This window comes from Prionailurus viverrinus, chromosome A1, assembly GCF_022837055.1.
Source record: "Prionailurus viverrinus isolate Anna chromosome A1, UM_Priviv_1.0, whole genome shotgun sequence".
NCBI lineage: Eukaryota > Metazoa > Chordata > Mammalia > Carnivora > Felidae > Prionailurus > Prionailurus viverrinus.
The window spans coordinates 53,616,594-53,639,948 of NC_062561.1; the positions used below are offsets into that span (position 1 = coordinate 53,616,594).

The 23,355-nt window shown below is 35.3% G+C and overlaps 1 protein-coding gene across 20 annotated transcripts in view; it reads right to left on the reverse strand.

Moving 5' to 3' along the window:
* Positions 1–23,355, reverse strand: part of RBM26 (RNA binding motif protein 26) — an 86,721-nt gene that overhangs the window by 37,446 nt on the left and 25,920 nt on the right. For 11 of the 20 annotated variants that reach the window (XM_047870625.1, XM_047870616.1, XM_047870570.1 and 8 more), the window contains exons 2-13: positions 18,185–18,303; positions 17,430–17,566; positions 15,072–15,160; positions 14,182–14,399; positions 12,215–12,475; positions 11,201–11,440; positions 10,603–10,773; positions 10,083–10,238; positions 5,291–5,402; positions 4,036–4,195; positions 958–1,122; positions 136–267 (exon numbers count right to left, since the gene is read on the reverse strand). In XM_047870625.1, the coding sequence (XP_047726581.1) occupies positions 136–267; positions 958–1,122; positions 4,036–4,195; positions 5,291–5,402; positions 10,083–10,238; positions 10,603–10,773; positions 11,201–11,440; positions 12,215–12,475; positions 14,182–14,399; positions 15,072–15,160; positions 17,430–17,566; positions 18,185–18,303 (1,960 nt within the window). The remainder of the gene's footprint in view (positions 1–135; positions 268–957; positions 1,123–4,035; positions 4,196–5,290; positions 5,403–10,082; positions 10,239–10,602; positions 10,774–11,200; positions 11,441–12,214; positions 12,476–14,181; positions 14,400–15,071; positions 15,161–17,429; positions 17,567–18,184; positions 18,304–23,355) is intronic. The other 9 variants (XM_047870648.1, XM_047870608.1, XM_047870591.1 and 6 more) reach the window with 6 other exon arrangements.

Here is a 23,355-nt window from a genome sequence, read left to right on the forward strand (position 1 = left end):
TGGAGTTCAAATATGTACAGACTATGATATTTCTGTATGAAATATATACAATTAACTATAATTCAAATCACAAGGGAAACTAATTTACTGAGAACTTGCTATGTGACAGACACAATGTTAAGACTTTTCATTTACCTGAGGAAGGTCTGAACTGGCACTTTGGGCTTCTGCCGGTTCAATAGTACTTGAAGGTACTGGACCCAACCGCTCTTTGACTGACTGCTTCACAACAGGCAAAATGGGTTGCTGGACTAAGGGCTGCATTACCTCAGAACAAGAAAAAAACGTTAACCAAGAGGATTAGTTCATGAACTTGGAAAGTAACTTTTGCTAGTTTGTTATTAAATTGCCCACACAGATACAGTTTTAAAAGCACAGGTTACAATCAAAACCTGTCTTCCAAATTCCTTCACACATACCCATAAACGCTTTTCTTTGCATAAATTATTTGTAAAGTAGGGGAAAAAAATTAAAAATCTACCCTTCGCTGTATCTTTTGTATCTTTTAAATGAAAAGGAGAAAGTTAAATTGAGAAACAAATTGCTATAAAACTCTCCTACAAGCAATTGATCTAACTTTACAGACTGATTGGCTCAATGACTGAAAAACAGAAAGAGGGAAGGAAGGAGGGAGAGAGGAAGGGAAGGATTTCCAAGATGAACACACAGTCTGAGTTTCTGGAAAATGTATAGCTGCCATATACTGAGTGTCTACTGCCTACCAGGGACCTTTCTCTAACTTAGCATCCTATATTTGTCTAAACTAGGAATTCACTTCATAATAAAATGAGAGAACAGGTTGGAGACATTAAGTAACTTCCTTTAGTCTCTGCAGCCAGCAGTGGAAGAGCCAGAAGCTGAACTCAAGTCTACCTGACTGCAGTAACTCTGTTCTTAAACACTATGCTAAGAGCTTTCTAAGGAAAGTACTGAATTTCACACAAATCTCTCTCCTACCTTTGGAGAAGTAGTTTGTAACTGCTGGGTACTTCCTTCTCTGTGCCAATAAACCTTAATAAAGCGATTGTTTAGCACTGCTTCTGTACTTGATATTGCTTTCTTTGCTTCTTCATATGTTGCAAATTGGATAAGGGCGCCTTCAGGATCCCCATTATAAGCAACCTAAGATTTAAAATATGAAGAACACTGAATTACAAATGAATCCAGTGCTTCATCCAATAAAATTCCTCAAGAGATGAGATTCTGGTCCTTCCCGGTACTATTCTTTGTTTACCCTTTCTTTAAAGCTAGATTATTTACCATGGTTTACTTTCACTCCAGAAGAAAGGTAAACTGAGTACTGTTCAGAATAGAACCAGAGCCTCCTCTATGTAATACTTTGTAAAGAACGCTCATCGCACAAATGTTATATACAAGCAATCAAAACGTTTCATTTTTTACCCCCAATATTAATACTGAGAAATAATCCCTATATCAATGAGTGATGAGGCCAAGATCCAGAGTCAGGAGAAGCCAGTAAACTACTTTGAAAGAGGTGACTCTAACTAAAAATTACAGAAAAATCCATTTGTAAAAATTTCCATATTCGCAGCTGTCAAAAAATATTTCCAAGAGTGTGAGAAAATTTAAGGGGGGGAAGGGATTTACATAACAATAGCAATTACACTTTACACATAAAGAAAATGAGATTCAGAGTATGTGAGTCTGCAGATCCATACAAATAACAGGTAACAGATCCAAGGCTTTTCACTTCAAATTTCTTGTTCTCTCAGTAATAGTAGTGTTTTCTAAAGTGTGGTACACAAGTCATTGGTAGTGAAGCAATACAAAATAAGGACTAAGAGCACAGACTCTAAATCAAACTGCATGACTCAAACCTTGACTGCTATGTTCATGGGAGACCATGAGCAAGTTATTTAACCTGTGACTCTGTTTCCTTTTCAAAAATGGGATAACAATACCTCACTCTGTAGTGTTAAGAATCAAATAATAATTTATATAGAACAGAGAATATATAGTAAGTATTCAATAAATATTTACTTTTACAAGGGTGATTTTAGGTAGCATGTTAATAATCATACATTTATTGGAATTTAAAACTTCAATTTTACCCATAGGCCTAATCAGAATAAAGTTAATTTTTAAATGATTTTTAAAAACATGTTTTGCAAATAATAATACAGGTCGTATGCATACACAGCAAAAGGCCTAGTAAAGAGATGAGATATTAACCTTACTAGTAACTGAGGAAATGCAAACTGAAACAACAGTGAGATACCGTGTTTTGCTCCTCAGCTTTGAAAAATTTCTTAAATTTAATTTTACCAGGGCAGTTAAACTGCACAAGGAAAAGAATATTCTGAAAACTTTTTGTGTCTGGATCTAAATGTGGGAGATACAATTGTATTGCTGTCAAAAGATATTCAGAGACATTCAAGATTAGATAATTACAGGGTAATACGTATACCACGGGCCTATATATTTTTTATTTATTAAAAATTTTTTTTCCGAACATTTATTCATTTTTGAGAGACAAAGCATGGCACAGAGAGAGGGAGACACAGAATCCGAAGCAGGCTCCACGCTCTGAGCTCGGGCTCAGACTCACAAAGTGTGAGATCATATATTTTTTAATATATATATGTTTTTTGGGTTTTTTTGTTTTTTTTTTTTTAATTTTTTTTTCAACATTTATTTATTTTTGGGACAGAGAGAGACAAAGCATGAACGAGAGAGAGGGAGACACAGAATCGGAAACAGGCTCCAGGCTCTGAGCCATCAGCCCAGAGCCTGACGCGGGGCTCGAACTCACGGACTGCAAGATCGTGACCTGGCTGAAGTCGGACGCTTAACCAACTGCGCCACCCAGGCGCCCCAGTTTTTGATGTACTGATTGAATGATAAGTAGACACAGAAATACAAAAAAAATCTAAAATAATACATGATAAATTATGAATAATGTAATTATGGGAATATATGGTAAGGGGAACTGAGAAGGACACACAGCTGAAGGAGAAACACTTTCTTTAAATTTTATATAAATCTCTATTGCCCCATACCAAGGAAGCATTCATTTTTTTCATGTTACTTTTATATTATTTTTTAAATGTTAAGAGGGGCGCCTGGGTGGCTCAGTTGATTAAGTGTCCAACTTCGACTCAAGTCATGATCTTGAGGTTCGTGGGTTCAAGCCCCACATTGGGCTCTGTGCTGACAACTCAGAGCCTGGAGCCTGCTTCAGATTCTGTGTCTCCCTCACTCTGCCCCTCCTCCGCTCATGCTCGCGCTCGCTCTCTCTCTCTCTCTCTCTCTCTCTCAAAAATGAATAAACACTAAAAAAAGAAAAATTTAAATGTCAAGAAAGCAAAATTTTCCAAATAACATCAGCTGTACTCTCTAAAATTTATTCTTATTTTCATCAGATTAATGGAAAGAATTATTTTAGCTGACAAAAATGGGGGGAAAAAAAGGCCCTACATTATTTAACACTTTCAGTATACCTAATAATGTAAACTTAATACTGAATAACCTTACAAGTTAACATACGCTCCAGCCAAGGTCTGATTTTAGGTGAAGTCAAATACAAATTACATTGATATTTAATCTTGAAGGACATTCAAAAGTGATAGGGGAAAAAGTAAATGTTTAAACTAATTATGGATTACATGGTATTTGGGCCCCAAAGGTATCTGTTACATGCTTCCCAACACATACAGGCAGCAAAAATAATCAGACTGAAACTTTCTGCAGTAATAATGTGGAGAAACTAAGGAAATGAACACTACTATAAAGACTGGATTTTCCTAGTTTGACGATTTAAAGTTTTTATAATTCTATGATAACTTCTATCAGGTAAACAGTACATAAAATGTGATCACACTCCTGCTTTTTGAAAGTAAAAAAACTTACTCAAAATCACACAATATTTCAAAAATATAGTTTCATTTCATTTCCAATTTTCCAAATTTAGAACATAAGCAAATTTTCCGTATTCCTTTATAAAAGTATTCTTCTACTGTATTAAGTTTCCTCCTAAAATAAGCAAAAACCACAAAATTACTTCATAGCTCTTACCTGTAAGTTAACCAAGGTTCCAAATCGACTAAAATGTTCATTAAGTTTGCTGATATTATTTAATTCTGGAGGAACTTTTCTAAGTTCAAGTTTGGTATTTTCATTTCCAAACTGAACCTTTTTCTGGAAGCCTGGGCTGTTTGTTCTATTAAAATTTGGCCTGTAACAAAAATCAAGCTGATTAATACATTCATTTGTAAATCCTGACCCCTATCAAGTACAGATTAATGAGGTTTTACAACTTAAGCTTAATTTTTTTTTCAAAACTGAAATTACTGGTTGATAAAGAAAATTCAAATTTCTTCCAAAAACTGAAATTTCCATTAGTAGTATATATATCTTTCATAGAAGCCAAATGAGAAGGGTTCTTGTCATTTATCATGTTCCACTTTAAATCCATTCCTACTTAAAATTCTTCGCAGGAAAGATCCAGCACCCTCTTTCAATAAATTTGCATATATAATTTTTGTTGTACTTCTGCAAAAGCTAGCTTACTGAAATGTATCCTATTCTAAAACACTGATTAAAAACAAGAAATGACTGTTTCAACCACTTTCCAACTCAGAAAAAATGTCAAAACTATAGCCCATAAATTTGACTATTGAATAAAGGACAAAACTGTGGCCCAGGGAAGTTACCCTGCTTGCCTTAAATCACAGAATTACAGGCAGAGCCAGAACTAGGTATTAGCCATTATTAAATGATATTAAAGTATGAAAGTGTGATCCTCTCCTTTAACTTGCAAATATTCATAAGAGAATCATCACACGCACCCCAAAATTCAGATTCCTTACCTCTTTCTCTGAAGCCCTTCCCTGACAATTTGTGTCTATCCAGCCTCCCCTGCTCCCCAAAAGATCACTTTCTAGCTCTTAACAGGACTGGCCTACATGCTAAAGCCTCCTCCCAAACCAGACCCAACCTCCTTCCTTAATGGGCTCACGACTATCCTTTATATAGGTAGTTTTCAGTGACATCTCTAAGTGAAGGGGTGTTTTATGGGGAGATGCAGGATGACAGAAAGAGGAAAAACTGTGTCCTCAACTACCACACCAATTCCATTTGAAAATGCCTCCCAAGTGCCAATTAACTTAAAAACTTTTGGAAACCAATGTACACACTAGTGTGGCATCGCCTATAGAACAAAGTTATAGAGCGTTCATTTTAAAAGAGAATACTATACTGTCATAATAATATTCCAGTATTCTAAAAATCACTGCATAATAAAATTCCTCAATTTTCCCTGCCAGCTTACTTATCAAACCAGGTCTTCTTTGTAGGAGCTCCAGGCTCCCCGGAACCAATGGTTCTTTTCCTTGATTCAGAATCCACTACTATCCTCATACTGCTTTTATTAGGAGGCTTTTCTATTTGAAAAGAAAAGAGAGCACAGATTAATATTTTCTGTTTATCACAGCTATTTCCTTAAATGCAGAGTGAAAACAAAGTTCTGGCTTTTGTCCAAATATACATTCTTGGAAGAAATAGTTAAATGTATGTTCACATATAGTAATTTAAGGGACTTTAACTTATTTTGAGTTCATGTCATACGTAAGTAAAGAAGACTCAGTAATTCTTACATGTCAAGTTAAATATGACTTTGTAAGCTACTTTTTGGGGGTGTGGAGGGTAAAATCCATATCACTGTTTCCATTTGCCATCACCCTCACCATAAATAAGTAAATGTACAAATAAACAACAAATAAACTATCTTGAGGCTTTGAGTTCATAGTTTTGAAATCAAATGCACAACCTAAAAGATTCAAAATTTAATATTAATCCAATGACCTTTCTTTAAGAACTGGTAACTCAGAGTTGCGACTGAAGTGAGTTGCCTATTTAAGTACCAACATAGTAACATAAAGTATACTTGACTTTAAAAAGTAAATATTCAAGACTGAAATACAGTGCAGAAGAGCTATATATATCTGCTACTTTCAACACTTTACATTTACTTTGTTGGAATTTGACAAGCACAGTACACTTAACCTGTTATTCCCAAATGACCCTAAAGCTTAAAACATGCAAACCTTAATCCACACAGAAAAATATAATGGATACATTGATTGCATATATCCTATTCTTAGTATTTTTTGAACAAATAGCTAACCAAAGGAACTGAGGATTTTTCAGCACAATCTCTCTCGTGGATGGCTACAACTATGATCTCCACACAGAAGATCGTATCAATCTTTCTACCACACACAAGCTCTGCTCTAAGAATAAGTCCTAAATTTTTAATTTGTTGGTTTTCTTTGGCCATCTTCTGGAAATCCTACAGGTTTCTCAAAATTCACTACAGTATATACAAAATACAAATTATCTTTATATCAAATGTATGTTTTAAAATCTTTGTTAAACATTACTATCAATGAAACTAACATTCTCCCAATCATATTGATTTCTGACTCTGCCCATATCCCTTCAATTCATCTTGCATATATTTCCTCTCATTTCTCACTGAGACAATCTTAGTACAAACTTGCATTACTTTTCACGTAATCTACTGTACTAACTGGATTTCTGCTTCTGGATTCTCCTTCCAGAAATTTATTCTACATAAAGAACTGGCAAAATCAGTGCCCCACAGCTCTGCTGCTTTCCTCCCTCTTCAGCCTCTTCCTCTAAACTGACATTTCCCTCCCATTAACACTGAAGCAAACTCGGGGCGCCTGGGTGGCTCAGTCGGTTGAGTGGCCGACTTCAGCTCAGGTCATGATCGCACAGCTCATGAGTTCGAGCCCCGCGTTGGGCTGTGTGCTGACAGCTCAGAGCCTGAAGCCTGCTTTGGATTCTGTGTCTCCCTCTCTCTCTGCCCCTAACCCACTTGCATTCTGTCTCTGTCTCTCTCATAAATAAATAAAAACATTAAAAAAAAAAATTGAAGCAAGCTCAAATTACTCCATATTTATTTATTTATTTATTTAAATCTTTATTTATTTATTTATTTATTTATTTAAATCTTTATTTATTTTTGAGAGACAGAGTGAGAGCAGGGGAGGAGCAGAGAGAGAGGGAGACACAGAATCCAAAGCAGGCTCCAGGCCCTGAGCTTTCAGCACAGAGCCCAACATGGGGCTCAAACTTACAAACCGCAAGATCATGACCTGAGCCGAAGTTGGACGTTCAACCGACTGAGCCACCCAGGCCCCCCAAATTACTCCATTTTTAAAAGAAACTGCATGAAACTACTTCCTCTCCAGACACAGGTGTTTCCCTCTCTCTCTCTCTCCCTCCCTCCCAACCCCCCCCTCCCCCCACCCAGCTATTTCCTAAGAGGTGTCTGTCTACATTTGCTAACTTGCTTCCCTACCACCAATTTCCTCTGGAAATTGGCAGCTGCTTCCATTACTGAACTTAACTTGTTTATCCTAAATTCCCTGATGTCCTAACTTGTTGCTTAAGCTTATAAATAAATCCTAATCCTCTTATTTGACCTCTCAAGAGTATTAAATGCTGTTGATCACCTTCTCCTCCTATCTTCTCTTGATTTGCAGGACTCTGCAACAGGATTTTTGACCTTACTCCTGTCTCCCAAGCCTGGATCAGTAGGTTTTTTGAAGTCTTTGAGCTATCAAATATCCTTTTTTACTTTATTATGTTCTTTACTTGAAGGTTCACTAAGAGAGACAGTAGTAAGTTTTCCCCCCAGTCACTGTGATGTGTTTGTTCCAATTCATCTATGTTCTCTATCAGATTCTCTTTCATTGTTATTTATTTAAGACTGTTAAAAAAACAAAAGCAAATTCTTCTTGGTATATAATTAGCAAACGTGTCTATTAGTTATATGTACTGAGTTTTTCCCCCAATATCCTTTTAATGAATTGGTTTTTTTTTGCTGACAGCAAATGAAAAACCATTCAGCCCTTATTTCTATATATATCCAGTGAAGGGAACATCCATCAAATTCTCTACCTCCTTAGAAATCTGAAAAGAACAATTCTCAGAGCCCCTCGGTCACTTTTATACTAGGAATTCTAAGGCATCAATGCGCCTATATTTTTTCATTTGTTTAATAATGAGAATTCCTCATAAGTTTAAAGTATGAAACATAATGATATAATTATCACATAATAGTCTGTGACAAATTTAAATTAAGGCCATCTACAGACTATAAGAAATGTACATACAGTATTATATAATAAACAATATTAAAAACTTTTAATTATGCATCCAGGACAATAAATTTCAAACCAAATAGGCAAAAGATGAAAACTTCTTAGGGGGAGAAAGAATGACAAGAGTTGAGAATATATTAGTATAAATACTACTCAATTTAAGTGGGCTGCTAAATCAGTTCTGTGGTACCGAGAAACAATGTTATTACTGGAAAATATATTCCTAAACCAGGTCACAAAATAGTACGGGGTGTATCTGAAGAACAGTACAAAAATAATCACTATGTACAATGATTCTATAGGAAAAGGCATTTAAATTTCTAACCATATATACTAGACATTTCTCTCTCAACAGGGCCACTTCCTGTAACTTGTAACTACAAGCATGTGGAGCTGAAACTACCCTCAGTGCAACTTCTACATTGTTGCAAGATTGTTTGCAGGGAGTGTGGTCCTTCTTCCTTTCCTTAATAACCAACAAAAAAGTTTGCCTGGCATTGGAATGGGTCTAGTAAAGACTGATCTGTAGTAGCATATATTTATGCCATTCCAAAGCAGCAAGGTAAGAGATGACTTCACGTGGGAGGTTCCAGTAAGAGCAAGAAGTATTGATTGGCATGATGAAAAGAAAATACGTGCTAAGTAGTGACCAAAGAAAAAAAGGGTTTTCTCTGAACTAGTCAAGTAAGAGATTTGAGGGATAAAGAGCCACAATCTTAAGTGGCTTATAACTTTCATTTATGAGAAATCTTATGTCCCTTACATAAAACTGTTAAATCTTTTCTTCTCTAGTTGTTGTTAATGATAGCTATTAAGAATTCCTCAATGAGAATTTAAAAGGTATGAAGGGAAAGGTGGCATCCACATGAAATGCTTTCCTCTGATGTCAAAGACGATATAAATTAAACTGGATATAAATTATAATGTTCCTCATATCTCTATTATAAAAAGTGCTTTGAACACTGAAGTTAGATGCTCAGAATCCGATAGTTTCAACAAACAAATAAAAAAATGCCAAGTATAGTAATCACAAGCTTACTAAACCACATTAGGTATTGACTGTTAATTAACAAGTTGGGTTATTTTATTTGTGATTAATGAGGCATGACTTTTTTTTTGACTAGAAAAAAAAGACAGCAAGGCAAGACTAGAAAGAAAATGGGATTTAAAAATTAGTTGAATTAAGGAAAAAGATCTATAAGTATTGGCCTACATAATATTTTCCATTATGTCTAACAATCCCTCATCCCCTGATGTCAAATACTATCTGTAGCAAACGCTCCCTCTTTCAAACAAATACCAGTGCTCTCCCTCCTCTGAACCTTCCTATCAGTTTGCACCCCCAGGACAGCAGTTTTGCTCCCAGCAGTCTATACATAGGTCCCCCCAGCTTCTGACTTTATCATCAAAACTCTTATCGTCTTCTCTCATTTAGAAATCTTATCATATAGTCTGTCTCCTCTAAGAGAATTTTAGAAGCTAATGAGTCACTTCCTAAAAAATAATTCCTTTTGCTTAATGTAACAAATTCAATACATGTAAAATGCATATCAACCACAAGTTTGTAAAGCTGATTTCATTATCCAATCTATGAAAAAAATATCTATTTTCAGGAATTAAGCATTATTTTCAAGAGTTTAAATGAACCAATTAAGACTGCAAATGATAGAAAATACCCCAAAAAGCTACCTTAGAAAATATGTACTTTTGGGAAATTCCTTTCCCCTTAGGTGGCAGAATAAAGTGGCACCAGTAACAGAAATAGAGAATCACACACTACCTTTTCTCTTAAGAGAGACCAAAGCATCAGAGGAATAAACTTAATCACCATCCCTTTCTCAACCCCAATAAATGCAAGACCACATTCTTTACAAATGTCTTGCCATTCATGATATGAAAATGATAAGAAGAGAAGATTAACCGGGGTACCTCTGGGTGGCAAATCCATATCCCCTGATGTCAGTCCTATCAAGTTAGGCCTCTGTGCGTGCACTCTGTGTCTATACATAGGTCTGGAAGTGTTTGTTATGCTGGGGGCTTCAGGATTGTAGCCGTCTGTGTCATATGTATCTGGTAATACAAAAACTGTAATTAAAAAACAATTATAAAACGCCACTTGGTAATATTTTTACATTGATAATAAAAAAAAGTACATTACACAACATATTCTAATATACAGCTAACATGCTGCATGTATCAAAAAGAAAATTTAGTTTTATAAAAATGAAAATGTTATTAAACAAAATATAACTTAGTTTTTGAAACAAATCATAAATGAGGACTTGCATTTAACATCCATTCGCTACAGCTACATCTTATTCTATAGGATTTTAGTGAGAAAAATAAACCTAATAGAGCTAGTCAGTCTCTAGACATTTTTATATTCCTACCTAAAACTCTGCTCTAAAACTTCATTACATTATGAATACAAAGAGGGGCAAAACTGCACCTGCAGTAAAAAGAGAGGGTGGAGCAGGAGGAGGCTGGTGATGGATGCCAGTTGTTACTACGGTAGGAACAGAACTGGTTGCAGAGTTTGGGGGAGCATCCATGCCAGATGGCTGCAAAGGAGGAAGTGGAGGTGGTGGTCCTGTCAAAACCAAAGAATAAGAAATATCATCTGAAAGCAAACAAATAAAATAAGTTACTATATATCCAAACATGATATTCTCATTTATCAGCACAATTATAATATCTACAAACTCCCAAGTTCTTACAACTGTATTAGTTTTCTAAGGTAAGATATCCTGTTAATGTATACCAAAAACAGGTTTGTCTTATAAGCTATAAAGGACTACTGGCAGCTGGGATTCATCAGGGACGTGCATTAAGTCAGGGCCACTCCAAACCACAGTAAACCATAGGTCTGGCAAAGCCTGCGAAGTCAGAGTATATTCTAAGTAAGAGTACCTTGCTCTTAGTTTTTAGCAGGCAACTATAGGATTACTTTAGATATTTCTTAACAAAAGCAAGCATCAAACCACTAACTTTGTAAAGACTATGAAGAGACAGATATTAGGCACCAGCAAGCAAATGTAGTTACTTACCTGTGACAGGTGGAAGGCTGGGTGGTAATGGGCCTGGTGGTGGCACTGGGGGTCTCAGATTCACAGGTGGGGGTGTAAGAATTGGTGGAGGTGGGGGAAGTCCAGGAGGAGGCGGTCCTTCAACAACTGGAGGCTGTGCTGGGAAAGGCAGCATGCCAGGAAGATTCACATCTTCTACAACTACGGGGTCACTTCCGTGGTCAAAAGGGCACATGTCTCCTCTCATACAGAAACCTTTTTCTGTAAGGAAGAATAATTAAAAATATGGTTAAGTGCTGGATATATAAATTTTCTATAAGTTATCAAAGGCAAGACCTTTAAAAATAAAAAAATTTTAATATTGGGCCAGTTTAACTATATAAGATCTAATTTCCAGTAATATAATTTTGAAGTAGATAATATAGCTAACACACACATTAAAAAATACATCACCAAATTAAAATAAGTCTACTTAGCTAGCAAGACATAATATATAACTTTTATAACGTAATATACATATTATATAGTATATATACTTTTTGTCACTAGAAATATTTCATTTAAATCTCACCAAAAACTTTAAGACTATTGCAACTACAGCCTTAATACAAATTATAAAACTTTTACAGTAAAACTTTAAGAGTCTTCATTAATAAAATTCTTATACAGGTGAGAGTCACATGTCTAGGTTCTGCTTACATGCCAGTAACTATTTACTTCTAAAGAAGTAAGTTTTGTCAAGAATGTTTCAGTAGCAGATTCTCAAATAACTCAGTAAATATTTTTGTTTGGTAAACTTCAAAAATATATTAAGATTTATGTGTAAATAAGCAATATCTTTAAATTGGTATACAACAGTCAGTGGTGACTAATGAAGGTTTAAATAATACGAGGAATTCAAGAAGTGCCTAAGACTAATTTACCACCATTTCCAATACATTAATTATCTTTGAGTAACTATAAAATCTAGACTCATGGAATGCTGTCAACTGGAAATACTGACTCAGTACATCATGAAACATTAGAAAGACTTACCATCATAGTCTCTACACCGTTTCTTTGGCATGGGTGGTCTTACATATGAGTTATGGTCCACTTGGTCTTCATGAAATTCAGACCAACTTTCGGTAGTGTTATTACCATGATGAGTAGGAGCAATTACTGTAATAGTGCTGCTCAACGTAGGTACAGGGTAGTGACCAGATGATATATTGGGTACCGAAGAGACTGGAGTATAATTGTTTTCTAGTGGATCTGTTCTATCCAGGTCGTATTTAGGTTTTACTAGATCCCTTTCTGCAACAAAATATAAATGACTTATAAAATTATACTCTATTAAAAAGAAGTCCCAGATCTACAAAACAGTGGTAATTTTGCTGAACAGAAAAAAATGTTCATATTTTACACAGTCCTCCTTTTCTTTTGAAAACTACTAAATGAATATACAATGTTCCAAGATCAGCGGTTTCTTTTCAATATGACCTATACTATAAAATTACATATCATGTTGCTATACTTAATGAACATTTTTTCTGTTTACAGAAAAAAAGAGATTTTCTTCACTACAATCTTAGAATGCATAACTTCAGCCCACAAAACATACAACTAAAATATGGTTATTTTTTCTGTGATGAACATTTGTCATCTACCTAAAGTTCCTAGCATGCCTTTTTAATAAATACCATACATTATTAATAATATTTATTGAAGATAGAAATGGATGAGCGAAGAGGAAGGAAAAAAAGTTCATATTAAACATGAACAAAAACATTACCTAGGCTGTCTATGGTCCCAAGGAAAGAGAAAAGGATTAAGGAGACTAGTTACATAAAGCGATATGTGGAAAGGCCTAGTACACCTAGATCACAGAGGAGGAAAACACTAAGAAAAAAGTAACAGAGAAGTATAAAGCTTATACGCTGACTTGGTATAACAGAAATAAATATTGTTTCCCAATAACTAAAGGTGACTGTACAATATAGGCTGAAAGAGTAGCAAAAAATCTAAGCTTGAGTAAAGATGTTCTATTTGAAGGTGTTTTAGTTGTTTTTATCTCCTATGGTTTCTTCCTTTCAATAACACACACTGGAAGAAAAATTATACATGTTGGAAATGACATGCTCTTGCAAATACACACATCTGAAATGAGAAATTTAATTGTTTTCTTAATTTTAAGGTATAAACTGAATACATTTATACAATTTAATGAATTGTATCTATGTATACACATGTGAAACCAAACACCGTAACCAAAATAATATACACACTAATACATAATCATCACCCCCAAAAGTACCCTTTGCTCCTTAATAAGTCATCTGTCCTTTACTCCATGCCTGGTGACCACGGATTTGTTTCCTATCACCATAGATTAATTTGCATTTTCTAAAATTTTATATATAAATATATTCTTTCTCGTCTAGCTTCTTTCACTCAGCAGTATTATTTTGAGATCCATCCTTGTGTCACACACATTATCCAAAGTTCTGTTCTTTTCATCCACTGTACGGATGCATCAGTTTATCCATTCACATGACATCCGAGTTGTTTCTAGTGTTTGGCTACTGCAAATGAACGTACCATGATCACTCATGTACAGTCTCCGTAGAAATACACTTCTGTTTCTCTTACATAAATACTCAGGCGTTAGGATAGCTGGGTCATTCAGTATGTATAGATTTAATTTTTAAGATACTATAAAAGTATGTTCCAAAGAGTTCAGTTTATCTCCATCCTTACTAATACTAGATAGAGTCAGCCTTTTCACCTTCAGTCATTCTGAAAGGCATGCAGTAGTGATTCACTGTGGTTAAAATGTGCATGAAATAAAAATTTTAGAAGAAATTTTTAAAAAAGCATTCACTTGGACCACAAAATACATCAAAATGGAAAAAATGAAGACAACACTAACAAAAATTAAAACTGTTTTTAAAACCCTCGAATACAGTTTTTTCACAATAGAAGAATGCTAATCAGAATATACATATATATGAATTATTTACCCCGGCTTCGTGTTCTGCTTCTGCTTCTAGTCCTACTTCTATCCCTATCCCTGTCACGAAGTCTCTCTTTACTCCAACTTCGACTCCGACTCCTGCTGTAACTGCGACTTCGGCCTCGTCTTCTATTGTACCGATCTCTGTATGAATCTCTTCGAGGAGGGTTTCGATCATAATCTCTTTTGCGAGAACGATCATCTTTTTTCCTCTCATCACGACTTCTAAAGAAATAAATGATCACTTTTAGGAAAATAATTTTTAAGTGGATACAGGAAAAGAATCATTAAATGCGAAAGTATTATTTAATTCTTATAATGTTATGATTCTTTAACCCACCGCAAATATAGGAAACTCAAACTGAAAAAACTGAACATGATCTGCTCAAGAACTCTAAAACCTTTTAAAGGAAAAAAAACCTCCCAAATAACTCAGTCCTTTGTCTTATACACAAAGACATTTTTACATTTAGCATCTGTACATCCTGTCGTATAGAACATACAATCTTGTACATATAACTCATACTTACAGGCATGTATCACATATAATTGGCCTCTAAATGCTTTTGAAGCCTTAGTGGGGAAAAATAATTTATTTACACTAAAGGGAAAAATTCATGCAAAAAACGTTCTCACACTAAGATTTCACTGGAATTTGAAGATGGAAATAAAAACAATAGCAATAATTAATGCATGCCAAGCACTTTTCTAAACATCACTTCCAGAACCTACAAATCTGACACAAATACTCTTGGTAAGAAAGGACTGAGTTGCACTGTCCTAGACCAATAGAAACGTACACACTACTTGCCCCTAAACAAAAGATAATCAGTCTAAGCATTCATATAAAAGATATCCAATGTATGAACAGTGAACATGGTTCAATAAATCGATCACCTATTTTCTCTGTATCGGGAACTTGACTGGGGAGGACTATGATTTAGCCTTCTGGAAAACTTCTTCTCTCGCTCTTCCTCCTTTGTGATCTGATATACAAAGAAAAATTTGCTAAGTTTAGCAAGTTATTCCTTGCCATATTACTATTTCAGTGACTTAACTGATATTAAAACAGAAAAGCGTTTTCTTCTAAAAGCATTAAAAATATATATTTCGAAGTACAATCATTTCATTTAACAATAGAAAAAAGGCTTGTTGAAAGTTAAAGTAAATTCAAACAAGACTCAAAAATGTTTATCTTAGTAACAGCTGTGAAAAAACATTTAGACAAGTGTTCTCATTTTAACATTATTAGTCTAAAGCCACTTTTATTCCTTCTTTCAAAATTCCAACATACATTCATGTTTTGGTTTCATGAATTTGGTCTGGCACCAAACACATTAATAAATATAGGAGAATGCATTAGAACTAACCAAGTCAAAGGGCAGCTAGGTGACTCATTTGGTTAAGCGTCCGACTTCTGCTCAGATCATGATCTCACAGTTCCTGAGTTTGAACCCCGCATTGGGCTCTGTGCTGACAGCTCAGAGCCTGGAGCCTACTTCGGATTCCTTATCTCTTTCTGTCCCTCCCCCACTTGTGTGTGCATGTGCGCGCTCTCTCTCTCTCTCAAAAGTAAATAAACATTTAAAACAATTTAAAAACATTTTTTTTTCAAAAATAAACAAAAAACTAACCAAGTCAGAAAGAAAGACATATGAAAAAACAATAAACAAGGTGAAACAGTTCTTCAAGTTTCTCATAGCAGTACAGCAGCTATACATTCCTCCTTTCTACAAGGGGCCTCCATTCATATTACATTATTAATAGAAAGCACCCCTGGAAAATATTCCCTTTACCAATGCTACTTTTCTGAGGCCAGAATTTTCCATGCTGTACTGTCTAGAACACAGGTTGCATAGGACATTAACAGGTGTTACCAGGAAAAACAGGATTTAGAGGATAAACAAATAGAGGAAATATTGAACATGTGGCTTCTGTAAATATGACAGGGCTCAAGGTTTTCCATTTTTAACAAGAAGTCTAAGATATTCTGATGCAGGCAGTCTACAGGATAATATAACTGTGTCCATTTATGCCAGTTGTTCCAATATCCCTCTGGGAGGAGCCTCTCACTGTCAAAAGTGTTCTATGTTGGATGAAAAATGGAAATCCTATCACTAGGCCAAACTTCAAGAAACACTGCTTAAAAGCCTTTTTTAATGCGAGTCCATAGGGTAAGATACTATGCATAAAAGAGTTAAAAGTAAACCTGAGACTGTTAGCCTCAGAAAGGCCTGCTTCTTGTAAGGTAAGCTCTTGGCTTGCATCTGTGAACTTTGATTTCTGAAGGATTCCCATCATTCCCTGACAATAATAGCTCACTATATGCCTGAATTGTTTGTGTAAACAATATGGTTTTAGGCTGCACACATGCTCTCCTCTGGGAGTTTGAAATGTTGGTACATATTAGGCCGAAGGTTCATGTGTGACCAGCCCTAAATTGAAACCCTGGGCACTGAGTCGCTAAGAGCTTCCCTGGTTCACATGTGTTGAACTACTTGTTAAGATCTTCTGTGATTCCACTGGAAGAAGCCTATGGAAGCTTGTGCCTATTTTCCCCCAGACTTTGCAACACCCAGTTTTTCCTTTTCCCTATGCTGATTCTGCTGTAAGAAATCACAGCCGTGAGTATGACAACAGGCTAAATCCTATGACTGCTCCAAGGGATGTTCTTGAGAAATCTCAATACAAATACAAAAAGTAAAATTCAGTTTAATTATTCCATGTATGTTTAAAAAAATTTTTTTAATGTTTATTTTTGAGAGAGAGACAGACAGACAGACAGACAGACCATGAGTGGGGGGAGGAGCAGAGAGAGAGAGAGACAGGGAGACAAAGAATCTAAAGTTGGCTCCAGGCTCTGAGCAGTCAGCACAGAACCCGATGAAAGGTTCAAACTTGTTCATGAACCGTAAGGTAATGACCTGAGTCGAAGTCGGACATTTAACCAACTAAGCCACCCAGGCACCCCTAATTCCTTATATGCTTTAAATTTTTTTTTTTTAATGTTTATTTATTTTTGAGACAGAGAGAGACAGAGCATGAACGGGGGAGGGGCAGAGAGAGAGGGAGACACAGAATCGGAAGCAGGCCCCAGGCTCTGAGCTATCAGCCCAGAGCCCGACACGGGGCTCGAACTCACAGACCGTGAGATCGTGACCTGAGCTGAAGTCAGACGCTTAACTGACTGAGCCACCCAGGTGCCCCTCCTTATATGCTTTTAAAGAACATCCAAGGTTTAACACAAATTCTTACCTCTTCTTTTTTTATATCTTTTTCTTGGTGCTGAAAAAATTCTACCTTTAAGCTTCCTGATGATGGCTGCTCTGGAGGAGGTAGATAACTCTTTGTATTCACAGCATCAAAAAGTTTTTCCACAAATATCTGTGTCTCTACAAATAAAACCAAAAAAACCCCACAGATTAAAGAGATTTGCTAAGACATCAATTCTTCCCCTCTACACATCAGAGTTCAATATGATGAAATATACACTGACTTTTATAAATCTAGAACACTATAACACCAAGAGCTTTCCAACCAGTGTGCCATGGCACAAATCCTATGGTAATACTAATCCATTCAATTTCAGGGTAGAGGGACTAGGATGGCCAGGGCTTTCAGGCCAGTTGCTTCCATCCATGACTTGTCTCCATGTACCCCGTGCCCTGTGTGCCAAACATAAATATCATCATTATCTAGATGGTGGCAACATGAAAAAAGTTAGAAGCACTATCTAGACAACATTCAAAGCAGTTTCTTAAGCAGTACTATTTTTAAATAAACAAGGATTCAGTCATTTAATCTTTTAAGGAAAAGTATCAGCATGCTTTAAAAAAGAGAATACAGATGTTAAGGGAAAAAAAGCTTCCATATATGGCTAACATCAGTAATATACTGTTTATGACAATTAGAGCCTGTTCTCTGAGTTTCTTTCATATTGTGGAAAATCTTCCTTTAAATGATTTATTGAAATAAACTAGTATTTTTAAACCAAAGATTTTTTTTTTTACCTTTTTGAAGAAATACATCCAGTTGATCAATACATAATGCCTTTAACTCTTTTTCACTTTTATCTTTCTTTACCAAAGCGAGAACATATTTTGCTAGGGCTGATGGATCTGCATCACAGCTGAAGAAAAAAACAATGTTGAAGGAAATTTAGCCATAAGCAATTACACATTCTAAAAACTCCAGTTATAAAACTGACTCAGTACGGTAGTTAAGTGAGTTAATATATGTAAAAAGCACCTCGCCCATAAAGCAATGAAGAAATCGAAGTTCTCTCTTATAGTAATGTATTTTACATGATATATGTGGCCATTACTCAGTATCCTTCCACATATATACTAACATATGTATTAAAAACTCAGCAGGCTTTACTATTATTTAAAAGAGAAGTTTTAACAAAGTAAAAACAGTATCAAAACACCAAAAACGTAGTATTAGTGTGGCACCAATAAAAATCCAAAAAGGCTTCCCCTCCATCCCAATAACTAAATTAGCTAAGAAAATCCAGACAGAGAGGACACTAAAATAAAACCTGAAAACCCACTACATAGTACATTAACAACAGAAACTTTAGCTTTTATAAAGGGCATTAAAGTATCCAGAAAAAAATAAAACAGTTACTTTGGAACTCTGGAATAATGAAGACTTTTTGAGTTACGGCAAGTTATCACAAGAGTAATTTGATTGTACAAAAAAAAGGCAAAACTTCAGAATGAAGAGTCAAAAGACAAAAAAAAGCTCAAATTGTTTTTTGCAAAAGGTGAATTCTCCTAATATGCAGAGTTTCTATCAATTAGTAAGACCAAAACCATAAAAGAAAAAAGACAAAGAATACAAATAGATGCTGAACAGAAAAAGAAAAGTCAGTCTGAATATGAGTAAAAATACACCCTCATCCATAAGATAAATTCAAACTTAAGCTATACTGAAATACTATTTTTTGGTTATAAAATTGGCAAAAATCTAAAAAATATGAAAATATATTCTGGAGATAAGACTATGAGCATACAAGCAGTTTTTCTCAAACACCGTGGCTGCTGTGAGGAAAGCAGTAGCCCCTAAGGTATGGCAGCTTACAATCACAAGTACAACGGACAGCAGTTCTACTTCTCTGAAGTTGCCTCACAGACATACTTACATACTCAAAATGACACATGTACAAGTCATTCACTGTCACACTGATTGAAAATAAAAATGCAAATGTCCATTTACAGAGGACTGGAAAAAGCAATTATAGTATAGTCAATCTACACAAGGAATGGGATACACCAAAAAAATGCAAAAAAGAATGAAGAAGTTTTCCTACTACAGAAATGTTCCCTATGAATTTGTTAAATTTAAGAGGCAAGTTTAAAAAGGTAGAGAAAACCATGTATATTACCATTTGTGTGGGAAAAAGAGAAGAAATTATATATTTGGATTGGCTTATGTTTGAATAACAAATATGTGAAAGTATAAACAAATAATTATGGTTATTGGTTGTTTTTTTCTTTTTCTTTTTCTTTTTTTTTTTTTTTGAGTGGGGGGAGCAGGTAGCGGGGACAAGTGAAGGAGGAACAGAGTGAGGGGAGAAAGTTTTTGATGCCTGGGCCATCAAAGTCAGATAACTCTTTTTCAACTAAGCTAAGATTGTTACCTATTTAATTAATGACCATTTTACAAGTCAGGGTGAATAACAATAAAATACTAGCAATAGCCAAGCATTAATATCTACTAATCTAGTTTGTGCTATGAACTGTACATACTGTATTTAGCTCTATTCTGTAACAGTTCTACAAAAGTATAGCGATAACCTATGTCACTGAATCAAAAAGTACATCTTAAAAAAAGACAGTGAACAGCTTTGGTTGTACAATAGAAACACCTATGGAAAAACCTGAATGCAAGTCAATCAACAGGCCTAATACAACCATCTATGTTTTGCTTCAATGTTTCATAAAGGCTGCAGGTTAAGTCTAATACAGTGTCAGAATTGACAACTACTCTATTAAGAAAATAGTATATAGCATTTATCATATACGTAAGACTTCCTAGTCTACATTGCTGTGATAAGTATGTCTTCAAATTCTTCACTCTTCTCTTCAGAAGGTACAGCCTGATTCCCCACCCTTTGAGAGAGGGCTCAATTTAGGTGCTTAACTAAACAGAACAGCAGAAGAATGCGCTCTTTCTGGATTCACTTCTAGAGAAATCAGCTGCCATGTTCCAAGGACACTCAAGTAGCCTTATGGAAAGCACCATGTGGCAATGAAATGAGAGCTCTAGCCAACAGCCAGACAACTGAGTCTCTTGCCAATAACCACATGTGAGTGAGCTTGGAAGCCGATTCTACAGTCTCAGTAGAACCTTGAGAAGACTACAGAACTGATCGACAGCTTAACTGCAATCTCATGATTCCGAGGCAGAAATACTCAGCTAACCTGCTTCTAAATTCCTGACACAGGAATGATAAAGGTCATGAGGTGATAAATGTCTGCTGTGCTACTAAATTAAGTTTCAGGGTAATTTGTTAGTAATCGTAAGTCAACTTTCCTCATAGATCTATTTCCATTTATTTACAAAGACTTGAAATGGGCTACTACCTAAACAAGAAGAAAAAAGAAATGTGTTCCAACGGTACATGAAAAAAATTTTTTAAGACTTTTCCTTTGAAATTTATTTCAATGTACGTACTTAAACCCACACTTTAAAGAAAAGAGACAAAATGATTTATGGCAATTTTTTTCATGTTTTATCATAATGGGCATAGAAATATTTACATCTATGATAAAAATAAGCATGAAGAAATGGGACAAATATAATCTCATGATGTACCTATAGCTTTACTTAGATCCAGCAATCTGGTAATACTGCATGAGAGACCCTGAAACAATACCTATTCATGTTAGGTAACCTGAATAAACACAGTCGACTAAACACTTACTTAACCAGACATAAGCTAAACAAACTTCAATTTGTTGGAAATCACTGTGATACATAATACTATCACTGTGTTATACTGTTTTATTGCACTGCTGTTAATAAACCAATTCAGACTCTCTACACTGAGTCCAAATGCTACAATTTAATTCAACACTGGTCTGACTGTTGTGGTGAATTTTCAACTTACTAATGGCTTTTCTAATGACTTAACTGTGACTTTATATTTCTCTTAACTAAACACCAAATCTATCTCATTGTTGCTGCATTATTTTTCTAAACAGGACACTGTAAGTCAATTAAAATTTTACCAGCTAAAAATCTAGAAAAAAAACCCTTGCGATTTCTGTAATATTATGGTTTACAGACTATAATTTTATAAAACAGCAGGACGGAATCATTTCTGAACAATGATTACTCAACATCTTCTACAGGAAGCAACTGAATCAAATCAAAAACCAATAAAAATAACAACCACCACAGCAAATCAACTACCATACACAAATATTCTAAATGCTTGAAATTGTCTGAAAGGGCAAATTACTTTTTAAAATCTGTTAGACTGTAAATTATATGGTAGAAGCAAGGTTTATAATTTCACATTTAACAGAAAAATGGGTAAATTTATACTTGAGAGGCAATTTTTCTTAAATCTTATAAGATTTCATATTTATTTTTAAAAATAAAAACGGTATGTACTTGAAAATTACAGCTCAGTAAAAAAATCTGAACTACAGAAGTAATATGCCACAATGTCATAAATCAAGAAGAAAAGGCAAAATAGGGGCGCCTGGGTGGCGCAGTCGGTTAAGCGGCCGACTTCGGCTCAGGTCATGATCTCGCGGTCCGTGAGTTCGAGCCCCGCGTCAGGCTCTGGGCTGATGGCTCGGAGCCTGGAGCCTGTTTCCGATTCTGCGTCTCCCTCTCTCTCTGCCCCTCCCCCGTTCATGCTCTGTCTCTCTCTGTCCCAAAAATAAATAAAAAACGTTGAAAAAACAAATTAAAAAAAAAAAAGGCAAAATATGTGTTCTCTTTTCTATCTTAATTAAATGTGCCAATGCTACATTACCTGAACACCTTGCAATAACCTGCTATGCAAAATTAATGCAGTAAAAACGTTTAAATCACCTAACCAAAGAAAATCATATTAAAATAGTAAGGGGCTATTTAAAAAGTCTCCATGGCAAGCAAGATTGTTCATGTGGTACTTTACTGCACCAGTTGCCACTGTTGATGAGGGGTTTGTAGACTGAATGAATATATCTTGTCAGAGCTAGACTTTACCCTATGCTATGTTACTAGCATTCTAGAAACAGTGAAAGAAAAATGAGACTGAAATCTCCTTTCACACCAGAGACAGCGAAAGAAAGAACAGATTTTGAAAATAGTTTCAGTACAAAGAACACTTAGTGACCAACTTCATCCCTATCTTAGAAAACAGGCCAAATTCCCTCAATCTAAGTTCCATTAAGTACTTCTCAACCAAGCAAGTACATAATCTGCCAATAAAACATCAAATTAACCACAGAGTGCCCCAACTCCAATTACCCTTGTGTGTGTCTGTGTGTGTGTGTGTGTGTGTGTGTGTGTGTGTTGGGGGTTGAAGAGGGCTGGGTGGGCAAAACACAAAGAAACCATAAACTACAAAATAAAGCAGGCATAAGACATGATTTGCCAACACCACTTGTGAAATATGGAGTGGAAGAGGAACAACTAGGTATTTTAGTTATTAAGTCATATGAGATAAAGTGTGAAGTGGTTGGGGAAAAACTTAAATCATAAAGATGCAATAAAATAAAAAACTAAGTACTAAAGAGGACAGTGCAGCTCTCCTATACAGTAAAGAGAGCCAAAGCTTTCATTTCTAGGTACCACCTTTTATAACTACATAAGCAAACTCAAACGGATTCCTGGGAAATGACCAGAATAGTAAATGAGTATCATTATCAGATAGCTTACTAGGGATTCTCAGCCTGGAAAACTGAAATGTCAGAGAAAACTTGGTGGGTTTTCAAATAATTGAAGGGCTATCACAAAAAAGATTACACGTATTCAATACATCCTCCATGGGATATAATTAGAACCAGTAAGTGGAAGCAACAGGTTTTGGCTTAAAATAGAGATGAACTTTTTTTAATAACCAGAAGCCTCCCAAAGGCAGAATAAACTGCTTAGAAGAAAGGGAGTTTTCCATCATCAGAATGGTTTTGAGCATAAGCTGAACAGCCCCTGGCAGATAAGCACTGGAATGGAT